General features: G+C 42.1%; 2 protein-coding genes across 4 annotated transcripts; one reads left to right on the top strand and one right to left on the bottom strand.

Annotated features, from left to right (window-relative positions):
• Window positions 1–1,019: 1,019 nt before the first annotated feature.
• bag3 (BCL2 associated athanogene 3) lies at window positions 1,020–6,031 on the bottom strand. The gene is made up of 4 exons (XM_076077272.1): window positions 5,716–6,031; window positions 3,715–4,050; window positions 3,264–3,614; window positions 1,020–3,146 (listed from the first exon to the last, which is right to left on the bottom strand). Exons 1-4 carry the CDS (start codon window positions 5,917–5,919, stop codon window positions 2,250–2,252), a joined length of 1,788 nt encoding a protein of 595 aa, XP_075933387.1. The 5' UTR covers window positions 5,920–6,031; the 3' UTR covers window positions 1,020–2,249.
• A 1,523-nt stretch (window positions 6,032–7,554) lies between these two features.
• On the top strand, window positions 7,555–15,838 carry tial1 (TIA1 cytotoxic granule-associated RNA binding protein-like 1). 3 transcript variants are annotated; one of them, XM_076077273.1, is made up of 12 exons: window positions 7,555–7,724; window positions 8,165–8,261; window positions 8,516–8,614; window positions 8,760–8,814; window positions 8,922–9,009; window positions 11,306–11,381; window positions 11,632–11,740; window positions 12,283–12,378; window positions 12,492–12,576; window positions 12,788–12,911; window positions 13,316–13,527; window positions 13,652–15,838. In XM_076077273.1, the coding sequence occupies exons 1-12, from the start codon at window positions 7,696–7,698 to the stop codon at window positions 13,773–13,775; spliced, it is 1,194 nt and encodes a 397-aa protein (XP_075933388.1). In that variant the 5' UTR covers window positions 7,555–7,695; the 3' UTR covers window positions 13,776–15,838. The 3 variants fall into 3 exon arrangements, with proteins under 3 accessions (XP_075933388.1, XP_075933389.1, XP_075933390.1); XM_076077274.1 differs by lacking the exons at window positions 7,555–7,724; window positions 8,165–8,261 and adding an exon at window positions 10,545–10,614 and having other exon boundaries at window positions 8,529–8,614; XM_076077275.1 differs by lacking the exons at window positions 7,555–7,724; window positions 8,165–8,261; window positions 8,516–8,614; window positions 8,760–8,814; window positions 8,922–9,009 and adding an exon at window positions 10,833–10,907.
• The last annotated feature ends 502 nt before the right edge of the window (window positions 15,839–16,340 follow it).

Here is a 16,340-nt window from a genome sequence, read left to right as displayed (position 1 = left end):
GTTTAATGCCAGTTGAATCTGGGGAAATGTAGGGGATTATATGTAAAACAATCATTAAAAGTAATTAAGTCCCTATTCTGATGTTACAGTTTGAGGTCAATTGTATATAAAAAGCGCAAAAACACACCACTGGTGTCCCCATCCATCAAGGAATAATGGGGGAAACTTGTTCCCGGTCATGACTCAGTGGAGCTCTGAGGGAGAAGGCAGAGAGCAGCTGACCTCAGACTGAGACGTGGCTGTTAAACTGACCAAAGAAAACTAAACCAGGCTTAAGTCAGCTGAATACTGTCGGGGACACATCTTCAACTCCTCTCTTGATTGGTGTCAACCAGAAAGTCTTGCTCCTCTTCTACCACGCCATAGTTGAGAGCGTCCTGCGGTTTGGCATCTCGGCCTGGTTTGGCAACCTCAGTGTACAGCTGAAAGCACAGATCACCCGGCTAACACAAAGAGCCATGAAAATCATGGGAGTCAGACAGCATCCCACACTCCAGGCCATCTTTGATGAAACTATCATCAGACAGGCCCAAAAGATAATTTCAGACCCTACTCATATCCTCCACCCTGAATATCAGCTTCTTCCCTCAGGCAGACGCTTCAGAGTCCCCCAGTGCAGGCTCAACCGCTTTAAGAACTCCTTTGTCCCCCTGTCCATCAAAGCTCTAAATGGCAAGCTAGCCAGAGCTTAACCCCTGTAACACCGATTTTTATTTATTTTTAACATCTTAACTACACACTACTGGTGCGTTACACAATGGGCAGTGTGAAATGTGTTTGTTGGCTGGTGGCAGTCTTTTGCAAGTACTGTAGGTACTGTGTGTGTGGGTATGTGGACTGGCGACAGTCTGTGTATGTAATGTATGTATGCCATATGTTATTTATATTGTTTTTTTAACAGCAGACATTGTACACTGTATGTATGTTTCCAAGACAAATTTCCTTCGGGACAATAAAGTCTATCTTATCTTATCTCTCAGACTGACCTGGTCTGTGGGGACACAAATATTAGCCAAAAATCCATGTCAAATACATTTTATTTTCAAACATACCAACGTGACTTGCTTTCAACAATGCATCAGTCTGCTACTCATAAACTGTGATTAACACTACACCACAATCCATAACTTGTAAAGGTGTGTTAGGCAGTGACCCCCCCCCCCCCCCTCACAGATGGCTTATGGTTGTATTATAGTGACACATTACTACACAAACAATTAGCATAACCTTCAAAATAATTTCAAACCGTTTGAAATGACAGATTGAAGTTTTCTTGCACTTCATCTCTTTATTAAGAATTGTCCAACTTCTCACAGTTGGCATTTTTAAGGCTTTTAGGCCGTTTTTTGGGGGTTAGCGTCATTACAGATTGTGGCTGTGGTAGTTATACATTCTGACAACCAAGTGCTGATTGTCTGACATGTCAAGTAAGATTACACATCTCACCTCCATTTGTCATTACACATTCATAAATGTACCAAAATACTATATGATATAAATACTGATATAGTGTTTGAAATAACAAGTAAACCAATGCACATACAAACACATCAATCAAAACCTGTGTAACCTATATATTTCAAATGAGGTGCTGCTGATGTTTCAGCGTAATACATTTCAATGATGGCAAAGTGCAAAGACGGCAAAATCAGTAATGCACCAAAAAGCAGCATCTAACAAACATATTCACTGTGTTCTGTGACAAAGCAGCTCCAACATGGCCGTGTGGCTATAAAGGGGGACATGCTTTTCTGTTGACTGAGTTTCTGCAGTGAGTTCTGCTTAATTAAAAGCCTCAGTGTTTGCACTTGTGTACCGACTGATTTGTTTTGACTGGATTAAGGGAAGCTCCATACAATATTTGATCAAGACAAAAGGCAACCACACATAACGTTCCTTAAGAAAATACCTCTGCTTTTCTTCCCATGTATTTAATAAAGGCCTCTTATTCAAACTTCAATTTGACTAGAAATTGTTGACAACACCTTGATCATGACAGCTGTCTTATTATGAAGACATTGGCACAACATAGAAGGCAACAACATTGGCTTGAAAAACATGATCGCACTGAGCTACCATCACGTACGTGCTGAATGGCAGTAAATACCAACACTGTTAATCGATGCATGCAACTTCCACAAATTCTGTAGATAGAGGAGGAGGAGGAGAGTTCGCCGGGTCGGGCTCGTTCACTATCAAATATAAAGCAGGTTATCCTTCTCCCCTCTTGATTATGAAGTGTGAGGTCATTAGGATATCTCCTTTGCCAGCTCAACATTTTCCTTGGTGATCATTCTGGGCTCTCCTTTCTGTGTCAGGTTGTCTCGCTCCATCGCCGTCTCGCTCGCAGGCCTGGCTGGCTGCTCCTCCATTTGCTCCAGTTCGTCCAGGATGTTCTGAACCCGACGGACACCGTCCCGTCTCGACTGTCGTACATCTACGCGACCCTCCGGGTCGACCGAGTCCAGTGCTAGGAGCTCTTTGGTCAGCATCTCCTCCAGTAACATGTATCTCTTACCATTCTTCTTTCCGTCAAAGCCTCTCACCTCCTGCTCCAGCTTAGCAACCCGTCCGACTATCTGCTGTACCTTAGCCAAGCCTGGGTGGACTGGGCTCTGGGCGGCCTGCTCAGCCTCAACCTTTACGGGTGGGACCTCTGGGGGAACAGCTGCCATGTCCTCGGGTTTTGGAGGTATTTGAACTGTGATATCTGCAGTATGTTGTTGTGGTGGTTCTGGTTTCTGGGGCTGCTGGAACTGTTGCTGCGACTGCATCAACTGTTCGGGATGCTGAGGCTGTGGAGACGTCTGAGGTGGTGCGTGCTGAAACTGTTGTGGTTGCTGAAACTGTTGAGGTTGCTGAAACTGTTGTGGTTGCTGAAACTGTTGAGGTTGCTGAAACTGTTGTGGTTGCTGAAACTGTTGAGGTTGCTGAAACTGTTGTGGTTGCTGAGGCGGAGGCTGTTGGAACTGTTGTGGTTGCTGAGGCGGAGGCTGTTGGAACTGGTGAGGTTGTTCAGGTTTTTGGACGTCAGCTTCCGTGTGCAACGGCTGGGGGAGCTGCGTGTTCTCGGGTTTCTGCTGAGTGCCTTGTTGTTCCTGCTCCATTTTCTGGGGCGGGTCTCTCGTGAGGACATGCTGCTGAGCCTTGGAAGTTACAAAGGAGTCGTCACAATCTAGGTCAACACATGCTGACAAGAAAATCAATAATTTTTTTGAACATAAAGGGAAAAATCCAAGTGAAAACACACAAAGAATATTTACCTGTGGTCTTTCTCCCAGCACCTGCGTTACAATAGGTGACTGGCTTCTAATATGAGGCTGGAGGTGAATAGAAGTAGCATCGCGATGCTGGGGAATCAGTACCGGAGAGGCTCTTTCCCGGGGAGGCTGCATCGCCGCAGAGTAGCCAGGCCATTCGTCGGTCTGAAGGCGATAGAAGGGCTGCTGGTGCTCCGAGTAGGGGACGCGCTGAGCGTAGACGGAGGGATTCAGCTGAGCCTGCGATTGTGTTTGGCCTCCTCCACCCTCATGGATCACCGGGATGGGGATGTAACCTGCTTGAAGACCAGTGCTGCTGGGCCGCGGGGGTTGGTGATGAGGAGCAGTGTAAACCTTGAAAGCGTAGCAAATTGAAACAGCGAAAATCAGGCATTTGGTCATTTATTTTGCATACAGATGACACAGTCCTGCAGCATGCATGCTCAAATCCAACCTCTGCTGTTTGTGAAACAGGTGAGCTGGCCATTCCAGGCTCCACGGAGCAGCTATCTGAAGGTCCATGTAAAGGGGATCTGGGCCTGCAGTGGAGCCCCGGCGTCGGGGATGGTGTCCTGCCGTCCGACCGGATATTCTGTGCAGTGTTTGGCTGGATGTAGGAATAACACGGATGCTGTTGCTGCCTCAGTTCTGCGCCCTCATGGAAGACGGGGATAGGAACGTATCCGGGGCGCAGAATGGGGTGCTTCATCTCTCTCACAAAGGTTTTCTGTAGCTCCTGAGGGCTTGGTTCTGGTGGTATGTTGGGTCCATTTGCTGACAATTCTCTGACCTGAAACACGGCCAACAGTATATCATTTTAAATATTATTATTTCTATTACATGATCCAGCAAAGGAAAACAACTAAATATAACACTCTAGAATACCTCTAGAACATTTTAGGCACCACTAACATTGTTTTTTAAAGTTATTAAACAATTTAACCGCTGAAATTATGATCCCTAGGCCTAAAAAAATGATCAATTATGACCAAATATCATCAATTATTTTGACAGTTGAACATGTTACAACAGCCTATTACAGACATATTAGTACATACAACCGAATGTTTTTAATACATGGAGGTATTTTTAATAGGAAAGCTCTCTCAGACCTGAGATAACTGCAAAGGTCAAAGGTCAAAATGTGACACAGGGGGATGCCAAATGTATCACCTCTATTGAGTATTTGATAAATGAAATGAACGTCTTTGTTTGTGAAATTTAGCTCCTCGATAAGACGGGAATCAGTCACCTTTTAAACTATCATGTTAACGGCTAAACATCAATTAGGACACAGGGAATCTCTTCCTTGCGTCAGTCTCATTTGACCACTGACATAGAGTATAAATAACACCGGGATACATTTGTATGCATACCAAACCTATATTGACACTGAAAGCAAGGGGACTTACTATCGCAGGAATATAATCGCTGGAATTAAAAATAGCATAATATCTCCCTAAATACAACAATGGCACTGTCAACAGGCTGCTGGGCGTCAGACAGTGAGACTCATCAGGAATAACGTACATTTATTAGCCAAAGCAGAAAAGGTATTTTTATTGTTCTATTCGTGTACTAAGTGACTAGACACAAATGCAAATGACAGCTGTGGAGCAACAAGTCTTCTGGTAATTCAGCACTCTGTCAATGATCTGAGAAGAGACCAAAGCCCTCCTCCCTCCAGCCGCAGAACAAAAACCACATTTATATGTAAACCAGTGTCATCTTCGCTCTCTGACAAAAGTTATTAAGTAGCTGTGAACGACCCTTTGCCCTTCTGCCATTTCTGTATGGGACACTTGCACACTGCCAGCACCATTGCACCAATTTTATCCCCCGACAGCTGTGTCTTTCTAGCAGATTCTTCGGGGACACTAACTTTGGACAACACCGTCTGTCTCTGAGACGAGAGATTACCAACTGGCAGCCTGTCAGGTTAACTTCAGCCCACGGGGGTCTTCTCTGCAGACCTGCGTGTTTTCACCACATGTATTAAATACAGCTGAGCGCCTCGATCATACGGTTACACTCCACAGGCCAAAGTGAACTAGCACCAATCCTTGTAAGGGAAAAAGTTTAATACCAGCTGGACGTCGCAGTGTTTTCCGCCGTGAAATAAATGTTATTAATGAGCTGATCATAGGTACGCTGCATGGTGAGTCATCGCGTAATAATAGCGTTAGATCATGACTCGGGAACATAACGGGGTTGATCACCAGTTATAATAGGCGTATGAGCTGTCTGTGAGGGGGAGGCGACGGTCCTAACGAGGCCTACCGTCAACAAGATTAATAACAGTGATGTAGCGCAACGCGTTCCTTTAACGGCGCACCGAACCAAAACACGCACTGTAGCACGTAGCGCGACATGAAAAAAAGTAGGTCCGTTAAGGAGTTGTACGGCCGTTAGCCGTTAACACTGACGAGCCAACTTTATCCCGCTCCTCTTTTACCTTTTTCGCGTCGTGTCGCGGGTCATTCCAGGTTGTCGTGCGGTTGTTGTGATCCACGAAGAAGGGCCATCCGGTCTGAGGGTCAATTTTGACCTCCCAGCCGAGGGGAAGAGGGTCGTGGTCGTTGGTGGCCGTTGTCGATGTCGGTGTCGGTGACTGCGTCTTCATGCCGTTCATGTTGCTGGCTGTCGAGTACTGAAACATGTTATACGGGCGACGGACGCTTTAAAGATTCCTTGAAGTGACGTGGAAAAGTGGGCTGGAAGTTTCTCGAAATAGCCAGGTTAATGTTGGAGGCGGACAGCGCTCGAGACCGTGCCATGGGTTCCCAAACGTGTTATGTCGCAGATCCCCCCCTCCCCACACATAGACACAAAGTACACCTCTGATCTGCATTACAATTATTTATCCCAGGGAGCCGCACTGAGGAGGATTTTCTCCGCAGCTGTGGAGAAAGTGCTCGCTCCACTCATGACGGTCATTTTCTCTGCTGCTGACGGGGAAATATCTTCTCCCTAATATTCCCGGGACCTCTGGAGCCCCTTTTGAGAGCGATTTTCTGTGTTTTGCAGACATGGGAATCCCAAAGCTTTTTTTTTTTTCATAACGAAATGGGTTCCCCCAAATAGATGTATTCAGACTCCCACATGATAAATCCTTTCCAAGAAGACTCAATCTGTGTTTTGCTAGAATCTGGTTCACAATTAAGCCCACGTAACTGTGGTGGTGTGCTACAGCGTGGGCACATGCAGCGACACCTCTAATGACAGCAATTCCTTAATCACAGGACTTACTCAGCTCATGGGGAATACCAGAAAATGTCAAGGACTTGAAAATAGTGAGGAGATTGACAACAAATATACAATAGGAATAACAAAGGTGTTTTTTTATAGGTTATTATGCGATACATCACATTGACAAATGATTGTCAGATTCTTTATTCAGTGATGATGTTGTTTCCAGAATATTAGCATGCAGACATATCAACCCGTCCTGCCTTGGCCCATCTCTGAGAGTCAGGTGATGGTTTTATTGAGTAAAGACCTCAGTGTTGCTCTGCAAAAACTCTGGATTTTGATGGATTTTTTTTTCTAATTCAACGAAACAGGAGAACTATTTCTGGTTGGACTTTAAATAAAATCACTTCGAAACAAAAAACACCTGTCAAAAACTAATTAAAGAGTGTGAAAGTTCCTGTCTCTGGCGCCCCCCAGTGGTAGTATTGAAATACATTGTGGCAGAGAGCAATACAGGTTTCCTTATACTCCCAGAGGTATCACAGCAATGTATTCTTTAATTCAACAGTCTCATGATTCAGCGGCATTTTTTCACATATACTTTTAAATACTATGTGTATTGAATACTTAAATATGTATCTTTATATTAGTCAGTACTCAACGCATTTTAATACACATTTTGTTCAGTTAGAATTACACTGCTATGAGACAGAATGAGTAATTCAAAAACTGGCTCCTGAGCTCAGATCATAGACTGCATATAGGCTCAGGTCCAGAAAGTTCGACGTGGTTCGAGACACCGCCATGATCCGCCGAGCACCGGTGAGTAATACAAGCTCACCCTGGCATTCTACTTCAAAATAAAAGTCTCTTGCGCTAATTACTTCCGTTGCCTTATATGATAAATTAAGTGCTAAATGCGTTCGCTGTTTTGGCTTTTTAGCGTTAATTAACCAATCATACCCAGGAACAAAAGATATATTTAAGAAATTCACTATTTACAATGTTGAAACTGTAAAAATGGTGGCTATTCGTTACCTCACTCTGACCTCGGCTCGCCTGGGCGCTTTTTTTCGTACCACCCACGCACGCACGCACGCGCCTGCTAAGCTCTCTGGACTCCCAGCGTGACGTATACCCTGGCGCCCGGTTAGCTAGCTTCTGAGCTAGTTAGCTAGTTGTTGTAACTAGTTAATTAACAGGGTTCACCGGAATCGGTAAACGTTAGCTGTCGGCTTCGGTCATGGACGACGAAAGCTACCCCAAGACCCTGTAAGTACTGTTATGTGTCCAACTGCAGTGTTGGTTAGGTATTCTTAGCTTCGCTAACGTCGGGACCCAGTGGCTAACCTAGCTAACGTTACACAACCCTGGCGAATACCGCCATACTACGCAATGTTATGTTCCACTATCGTCAGGTTATTAAACATAAGGTTAAAGAGAAACACGTTTGAAGAGTTAAACGGCGGCAACTGTCTCGTTAGCCGTAACATACGTCGGGCTAGCTTGAATGTCAGGCAAGCTAATGTTAACGGTAATAAAAAATAACGTCACATAAGTAACTCACCGACTAGTTAACCATGCTAATACCCTAAATTAGCTGTATATGGGTCAGTTTTTCAGATTAACTAATATTATCACAGTCTGTACCACCTCGCCGTTAAACTACAGTTTAACAGCTTTCACTGAATTATCCCCTCTTCTCCCTGCAGGTATGTGGGAAACCTCTCCAAGGATGTAACAGAGATCCTGATTCTGCAACTCTTCACTCAGATCGGGCCTTGCAAAAGTTGTAAAATGATCACAGAGGTAAGCAGCAAAGACTGTTGATTTGATCTTTTCCGTCTTCTCCTTTTCTTTTCATGTCCCCTGTATTCACATGCATGGAGGGAGACCATGTCCAACTAATTATCCAACGTTGGATCATAAATTGGAATAATAAATCCACTGTTGACGACAAAGAAACTAGACACATTTTAGCTGCAGTTACATCACATTTGTCCACCACATAGTGGAGTGGGACCCACCTGATGAACTTTTGTGTTTGACCTTGTCCCACGCAGCATACAAGCAATGACCCTTATTGCTTCGTGGAGTTCTTTGAACACAGAGATGCTGCTGCAGCTCTTGCAGCCATGAATGGGAGGAAGATATTAGGAAAGGTAGGACAATACGTCTGGTCCAAAATGAAAAGCTTGGCAGCGCAACTGCTTGAATTCCCTTGGGATTCTTGTTCCTTGTGTAGAAAATGTCAACTTCTCAGATTCTCTGTCATTATTTTAAAGGCTCTCTGTAACATTCTTTCAGGAGGTCAAAGTAAACTGGGCCACCACTCCAAGTAGCCAGAAGAAAGACACGTCCAGTAAGTGTTCACCTATTGATTCTTATAAGCTGCTGACATCTTCAGTTTACCAGAGAATAGTAAATGGTTTCTTCCCTCTGTTTGTTTTCACCTTTGTGTCGTTCTAGATCACTTCCATGTGTTTGTGGGAGATTTGAGCCCTGAGATCACCACCGAGGATGTCAAGGCAGCATTTGGACCTTTTGGGAAAATCTCGTAAGTCTTCACTTAGAAGGATAATTCTTTTTACGTGCAGTACAACACATTTGAATGCTGCAATGCAAGCATATTGATTTATCTAAATTTTGGGAATATTAAGTTACTTCTTAGTAATGTTATGTAAACGTATGCTCTGAAACAACTGTCTATGACCATGTTTACATGCATACACTATGGGGTGACTTAACTGTAAATGTAATGACGTTAGGAAGTTCGTGCATATTGTGATTTCAAACACTGGTCCACAAGGGATGACATCCTGACGGTTGTTGTACCTTCTCAACAGTCTACAAGCCACGTCTGATCTCACATCAATCATTTAGTTTTGGGATAAAAAAAACAATGGTTTGATATGAGACACTGGGACACCCTGGTGTCCTAGGGGTTTGGGTCTGCCCATGAACTGCAACGTCCCCCTTGTTCTTGCATGTTGTCCAGATCCCCTTCTCTCTCCAAGTACCGTATTTTCCGCACTATAAGGCGCACTTAAAAGCCTTTAATTTTCTCAAAAAACGACAGTGCGCCTTGTAATCCGGAGCGCCTTATATATGGATCAATTGGTTCCGTCATTCCGGGTGGATTAACTAAAGAACTCCAGCCGCTAGATATTGGTGTCAACAGGCCGTTCAAAGCTAGACTGCTAGCTGCGTGGGAGCAGTGGATGACAGAAGGCGAACACACGTTCACCAAGACGGAGAGACAGCGCCGAGCGACTTATGCCACTATTTGCCAATGGATCGTGGATGCCTGGGCTGATATATCAGTCTCAACTGTGGTCCGAGCTTTCACGAAGGCAGGAATAATCACTGAACTGCCAGGCAATAGCAGCGACACTGACTCGGATAATGACGTGAGGGAGCCGGGCATGTTGGATGCCGTACTCGCCGTTTGACTGTAGTAGCTTCTATTCTATGCGCCTTATAATCCGGTGCGCCCTATATATAAAAACAGTTCTAAAATAGGCCATTCATTGAAGGTGCGCCTTATAATCCGGTGCGCTTTATAGTGCGGAAAATACGGTATATTTGAAAAAGCCAAGTTATCTTTTGTGAGATGCAATGTTTACAAGTCAACCGAGATGGTGAATGTTCAGGAGAACCAATCCAGTTTTGCTTCATCTTGATGTATTTTGTTTGTCAAATGTATATTCAATAGTGACATTACATCCGTGCATGTAAACATAGTTGTGATGGACCAACATGCATACACAAAGTACTCTTTCACATGCAAGTACTGCACCTTTTTTCCAACATATGTATTGCTTTGTTTTTAAAAACACTCTTTTTAACAGATTTGAACAGTCTCGTTTAAGTTTCCAACACAATACCTGTAAGTTGTTAAGAGCTTTGTTCCAGTTACTTACATGTAGTCTGTGTGTTTTGTATTTTTATGACTGAAGTGTCGACTTTTAGCCTACTCTTTTTGCATATTTAGGCTGTGGTAAGTAAATATAATGTAAGCTGTGTGTATAAACCTGAACAGCTTTTAGTTGTGGGTCTCAGTGAAGTAATAGCACTTTGGTTATTTTACAGAAATGCTCATAGGATTGGACAGGAGCTTGAAGGCTAACAGCAAGGAACTGTGCACTCTGGAGACTCAGATGTAGTTTTTTTTCTCTATTTATTCCATTCTTTCCATATGTCTTTATTTGTAGATGCTATGTATTAACATGATCTATCTTAGATTAACAAATTCCAGCACTCAATGTATTCCTCTAAATCTATGTTTAAATTGTCTCATTTTGATTTGCATAGTGTTGTTTGTAGTGCAATGATCCTCTTCCAAAAGTTCTGAAAATGTCAATTTCTCAAAATTTGCAGCTCCCCAAACTCCATACTCCATAGTGGTGGTAAAGAATTGACACGGGAAAAAAAAGAAATCTGTTAACAGGCCATGTATGCCGTTTAATTCCTTTTTTCTCTTTTTGATATTTTCTATATATTTCTATTTGTAGCGAGAGCACCAACAGCAGATTTTAAGAATGCATGGTAATCCCTTTGATCTATTCCTTTTGTGAGTTTAAATCAGGAAGTGGTGCTCTAGTGGCAAGGATCCATTAATTCATCTGAAATGATTTAAAAACAGTACTGTAGGCTGCATGTTTTCGTACTTGTTTTTGTTTGTTTTTTCCTCTCAAGTGTTTAACAAGTCAGTGCTCAGCACGAGGTCATGATAGCTAAATACATTCATTTAGGACAGAGTAGAGTAGTTCAGTTTGTTTTGCGTGGTTCCTTTTAGTTTGAAACGTTAGAACTGAGAAGTGCACTGAAGTTGTTTTCACGTCTCCCTGCAGGGACGCCCGTGTTGTGAAGGACATGACGACAGGCAAATCAAAGGGGTATGGATTTGTGTCCTTCTTCAACAAACTGGTAAGGCTCCAGTGCAAGAACACAGACTGAAGGTTATTTCTATTTTCTGTTTATTATCCTACTTTAATACATTCACAGTCAAGGAAATCTATTTAATCATAGTTGACAACACCATCAATCATCTAACATTACATAGTTATACTAATAATACAAACAGCAATGTATATTTTGAGAACCGAGTATAGTCGCCAGTAAACTTTACAGATTCATCAAATTCAGAGAGTTAACTGTCTTTGATTTGGATTTATAGGATGCAGAGAATTCCATCATTAACATGGGGGGACAGTGGCTGGGAGGACGTCAGATCAGGACCAACTGGGCCACGCGCAAACCACCAGCTCCGAAGAGTGTCCAGGACAGTAAGTGTTAAAGATCCCGCACACCCACACCAGGGAGTTCACTTACTGTATGAGGAGAGTCCATTTCACCTGGCAGATTTCTGTCTGACCGCACCATCAGGACCGTGTCAGATTGACTTCCTCCTCCCTCCCTACACCTTTATCCTTCTTATTGGTGCATCTGAAGCTCGCCATAGTTCTGAGGTCTAATCAGCCAGGATAAGTTAAAACAGACTTTAATATATCACATTGATTACAAATAAGGGAGTGTAGGTCATTTTATCATATCGATCATACATTACAGCGGTAACTTGTTTTTTCTTTTTTCATTTAAGTTTTTATTCCTCCAAACACACCCAACATCATACACAGGTACAAAAACTAGGCAAGACAAATAACCGTGAAAATAATAAACAAAACCACAGAATGAAAGAAAATAGAAAAAAATAATAAATAAATATAATAAAAATAATAATAAAATAAAAAAGTGAACTTTGTTTTGATTCAGGCAGACACTTTGTGTAAGAGCGTCCCTGAACGAATGTTGCTTGTCTTTATTTCAGATGGCTCAAAGCAGCTGAGGTTCGATGACGTCCTGACTCAGTCCAGTCCACAGAACTGCACCGTGTACTGTGGAGGGATCCAGTCTGGACTATCAGGCACGTGTCATGCTTTCTACAGATGCACATTAGTGGTCTTACTGCTTACCACACACTTTCCTCAAATAGCCTGAAAACTAACCACGAACCTCTTTTCTGTTTGATTCTTTCAGAACACCTGATGCGCCAGACCTTCTCACCTTTTGGTCAAATAATGGAAATCCGAGTTTTCCCAGAGAAAGGCTACTCTTTCATCAGGTAACGCATCAGTGCATTGCAGCATCTGGCCGCTAGATGTCAACACAAGCACACTGCATGACTCAATGACAGCCAGTCAGTACTTGATTCGGTGTCAGTGGCCTTTTATGTTCAGTTTGTCTTCACCTCAGAACAGTTATTAGCCTGAACGTGTATTTTCAATTCTGCTTGATGACCTTGACTGCTAAGCTGCTGTTTTCCTTTTTTAAAGGTTTTCCTCCCACGACAGCGCTGCCCATGCCATTGTTTCAGTAAACGGCACAGCCATTGAAGGACACCTAGTGAAGTGCTTCTGGGGCAAAGAATCTCCTGATGTAGCAAAAAATCCACAGCAGGTAGGGAGAACGTCACGGATAATGAATATTTGATAAGATTTAGAAAACGGCATGTATTTTTATGGGCATTTTTATAAGTTTAGCAGAGGAAAATGACAGGAAATGAGGTGAGTGATGGAAAGAATGACATGCAACACAGGTCTCCGGTCAGACTAGAGCTCGGGACAATGCAGTCGGGGGCACACTGAAACTGATCTAACTGATAAATGCAATTTTAGGAGTCTTTATTTTTAGCCTATTTATAATAACTATGAAACGAAAATAGAAACCTTATTACAAATCCAAAGATATGTTTACGGAGTGAAGCCATAGATTTAAAGGCCTTGTACTTGCTGTATTTGCTCCTAATTGAGCTATTGGGACACTTCAGACATGTATTCACTTCCTCTCTGTTTGTCTCTAAGGTTGAGTTCGGTCAGTGGGGGCAGTGGAATCAGGTGTATGGGAATCAGCAACAACAACAACAACAGCAGCAGCAGCAGCAACAACAGCAACAGCAGCAGCAGCAACAACAGCAACAGCAGCAGCAGTATGGGCAGTATGTGACCAATGGGTGGCAAGTTCCCTCCTACAGCATGTACGGCCAGACGTGGAACCAGCAAGGATTTGGAGTAGAGTAAGTTAAATGAATCTTTCCCTTTTTAACCTGGGGGGAGCATTTATTTATTATTTATTATTTATCAATCTTCATATGCAGCGACCACGGTCATACTAACGGGGTATTTGTGGCGTCTTTGCAGGCAGTCCCAGTCACCAGCCTGGGTGGAAGGCTTTGGATCTCAGTCAGGCCAGGCTGCAGCCGCACCCAGCCAGGTCATGTCCAACCTGGCCAACTTTAGCATGGCCGGCTACCAAGCGCAGTGAGCCGGCCCAGACCTAAGTGTAGTACCAAGAGGATTCTGTCAACCCTTTTAGACCACGCAGCACTCTTTCATCTGGGCAGATGCTGTGTTGGAAGAAGGGCAGGGGCCATATTCACAAAGCCTTTGTAGCTAATAGTCGCTCCCAAAACAACCATTTCACTCAGAACTTATCACACACTGAATAAGTTAACCAATGGGACAAACCATCAAAAAGTAAGTGTAGTCCTTCAAAATGTAATTGTTACCCTCCTATGTTCAGAAGCTGAGCAAAGATGTATCTGAAAAACACGACGCGTACTCGTAGAAACGTAACCGCCACGGTACTTTTGATGAGTTAAAAGCACAGTTACTACAAAGCCATCATGTCACTGGAACAAGGATTCAAATCATGGAAACCTCAAACATTAATATTGAGTTATCATACTTAAGCAATATCCACTTTTAATATGTTTTCTTTTAAATATATTTCAGTGTTTGTTACAGACTTGTCATACTTTCACTGCATTTTTCTGTCATTTTATACAACAGAATACAAAACTCCCGTCTTCATGCATTGATGACGTTCATCTTTGTGGTGTAGGTCGGTCTGTAAAGAGGCAGCGAGCGGGTACCATCGGTCATGAATCTGCTACAGACTGCACTAAAAGAATTAAAGAAATAAAAAGATGCCAAAAGAATGAACCAACCTGCTAAACGTTGGTCTGGGCTTAGCTTCAGCTAGAAATTCATTCCCGTTTTGATATATTAATGATAAAAGCTTTGTGAATAGAGACCCTGGAACGATAGTTGACCTTTCAGTTTGTGTGAAGAAAGTATTTGTATAAACAACTGTGGCTTTAAAGGAGATCTGAGCCGGATGTGGTATCTCTTCGGTGCATTTTGTGTACAAAGAAAATTGTCACCGACACAGATCTAAAAGCAAAAAAAAAGAAGTTTTTTTTCAGTTTTTGTATCAGAGTGATCAACATGTTTATTTGCAGACTTTTGATGGATTTTAGTTTACTCCTTAATGTAGCATAGATTTGACTAATTTATAATCCTGTATGTCAAAGTAAAGGCTACAGCCCATATAGAGAAAACATTGTAACACGCTTAACCCCAAATGTTTGTAAAGTTAACCGACTGTGCTGATTCTGGGGGCTGGTTTCCCTCCTCTCAATAACTCATTTAATTTATAGTTATTTATAGGGTTTTTACAAAGAACATTCAACTTAATTTAGCACCTAAACCAGCCCCTCATGGTTTTTGCATTGCGTTTTTCATAATTATTTTGTGCTTACTGATTTGGGATGGTTGTTATTTTACAAAAGCAGAAGCTTTCCTAAATATATCATTGATTTGTCAGTCACTTTTTGCCCCTTTTTTAGTGCATTTTGAAATTTCTCAGTATTTGCAGAATATTTCCATATATTCCAGATAGTGTTTTTAACAAATCGGCGGCAAATTGTGACGAGGTTTTCTCAAAAGATGTCCTGCCATTTGGATTTCCTTTGCGTATGTGCCATTCTGTACAGTGCATCACACTCGCTCTCCTCTTCGTGTTGAATCAGCCGACAAACTTGATCATGTGTTTGTTTATTAAACCTGGGGGATGTTTGTGTAACTGAACAGGGTCACGTTGGCCAAGAGTGTAAATATCAACCATAATCACTTTAGAAATAATGTACATACTGTCGGTAGGAATTCCATCATTAAGTTTCAGCAATATGATTGATGAATAAGCCTTAATTGATGTATGAGTAAATTCAAACTTGGTGTTATTGACGGAGGCTCTATTACAAACCGAAATTCTTTTGCATTGTGGATTTTCCCATTTTTCAGTTTGTGTGCCATTTTCCGAGAGTAGCAGTAAAGCGAGTGATGTTTCAGCTTCAACTGCACGCTTATGACATGTAAAACATTTGTTGCTTAAAATATTGAATGTAATGGAAATTTGCTTTTATGACAGTAATACATATAAGTTGAACGATATAAATGATGTTTAATAATAAAGGATGAAATACATTTTCCATTAAAGCAGGAAAACTCAATAAGTGACTTCAAATAAAGAAACGTTTGAACCTGGTCGTTCAGTACATTTATTAGACACTAATAAATTGTGCTTTACACAGAGAACAGTTATGAAATGTGCGTTCTGAAATTTGTACCATCTGAATGCATCTTCTATACATTTGCTCCAAATGTCCCAGATCCAATTATTATGCATTTAATGGAAATATGTTGTTTTTCCATGTTCGCTCTGTTACATGTTTTGGCAACTCAGGAGATGGACAAAGGTGGGTAATAATTATTAAACAAGGTCTTCCATATAAACATAATTAGGGATTTGTTTTTGTAGCTACATCTCACTACACTGTGCAAACAAGTCAAGGGGCGCTTTGAGCAACCGTGATAGAACTTGAACATTCATAAACATTAAATGACTAAAGCAAAGCATCGCTTAGTCAGACATCAGGTGGCAAACACGCATAATATTGGATTATATTGTATAAGTATTTTCTTCTAACCTACTCTTGAAATATATGTATATGACACAACACTACTAATATGTAGATTTATATTCAGG

The sequence above is a fragment of the Anarhichas minor genome, unplaced genomic scaffold (assembly GCF_050575085.1).
Source record: "Anarhichas minor isolate MPS153535 unplaced genomic scaffold, ASM5057508v1 ptg000058l, whole genome shotgun sequence".
Classification (NCBI taxonomy): domain Eukaryota; kingdom Metazoa; phylum Chordata; class Actinopteri; order Perciformes; family Anarhichadidae; genus Anarhichas; species Anarhichas minor.
This window is presented reverse-complemented; position numbering and strand designations above follow the sequence as displayed.

Bases quoted from the DNA above. Each gene is read 5' to 3' on its own strand.
- bag3 (XM_076077272.1), bottom strand. From the start codon at position 5,919: ATGTTTCAGTACTCGACAGCCAGCAACATGAACGGCATGAAGACGCAG. The intron at 3,615-3,714 runs GTTGGATTTGAG...TACGCTTTCAAG, and splicing joins CTGTTTCACAAACAGCAGAG to GTTTACACTGCTCCTCATCA. The intron at 3,147-3,263 runs GTAAATATTCTT...GTAACTTCCAAG, and splicing joins TGCTGGGAGAAAGACCACAG to GCTCAGCAGCATGTCCTCAC.
- tial1 (XM_076077273.1), top strand. From the start codon at position 7,696: ATGGACGACGAAAGCTACCCCAAGACCCT. The intron at 12,912-13,315 runs GTAGGGAGAACG...TTTGTCTCTAAG, and splicing joins TAGCAAAAAATCCACAGCAG to GTTGAGTTCGGTCAGTGGGG. The intron at 13,528-13,651 runs GTAAGTTAAATG...GCGTCTTTGCAG, and splicing joins CAGCAAGGATTTGGAGTAGA to GCAGTCCCAGTCACCAGCCT.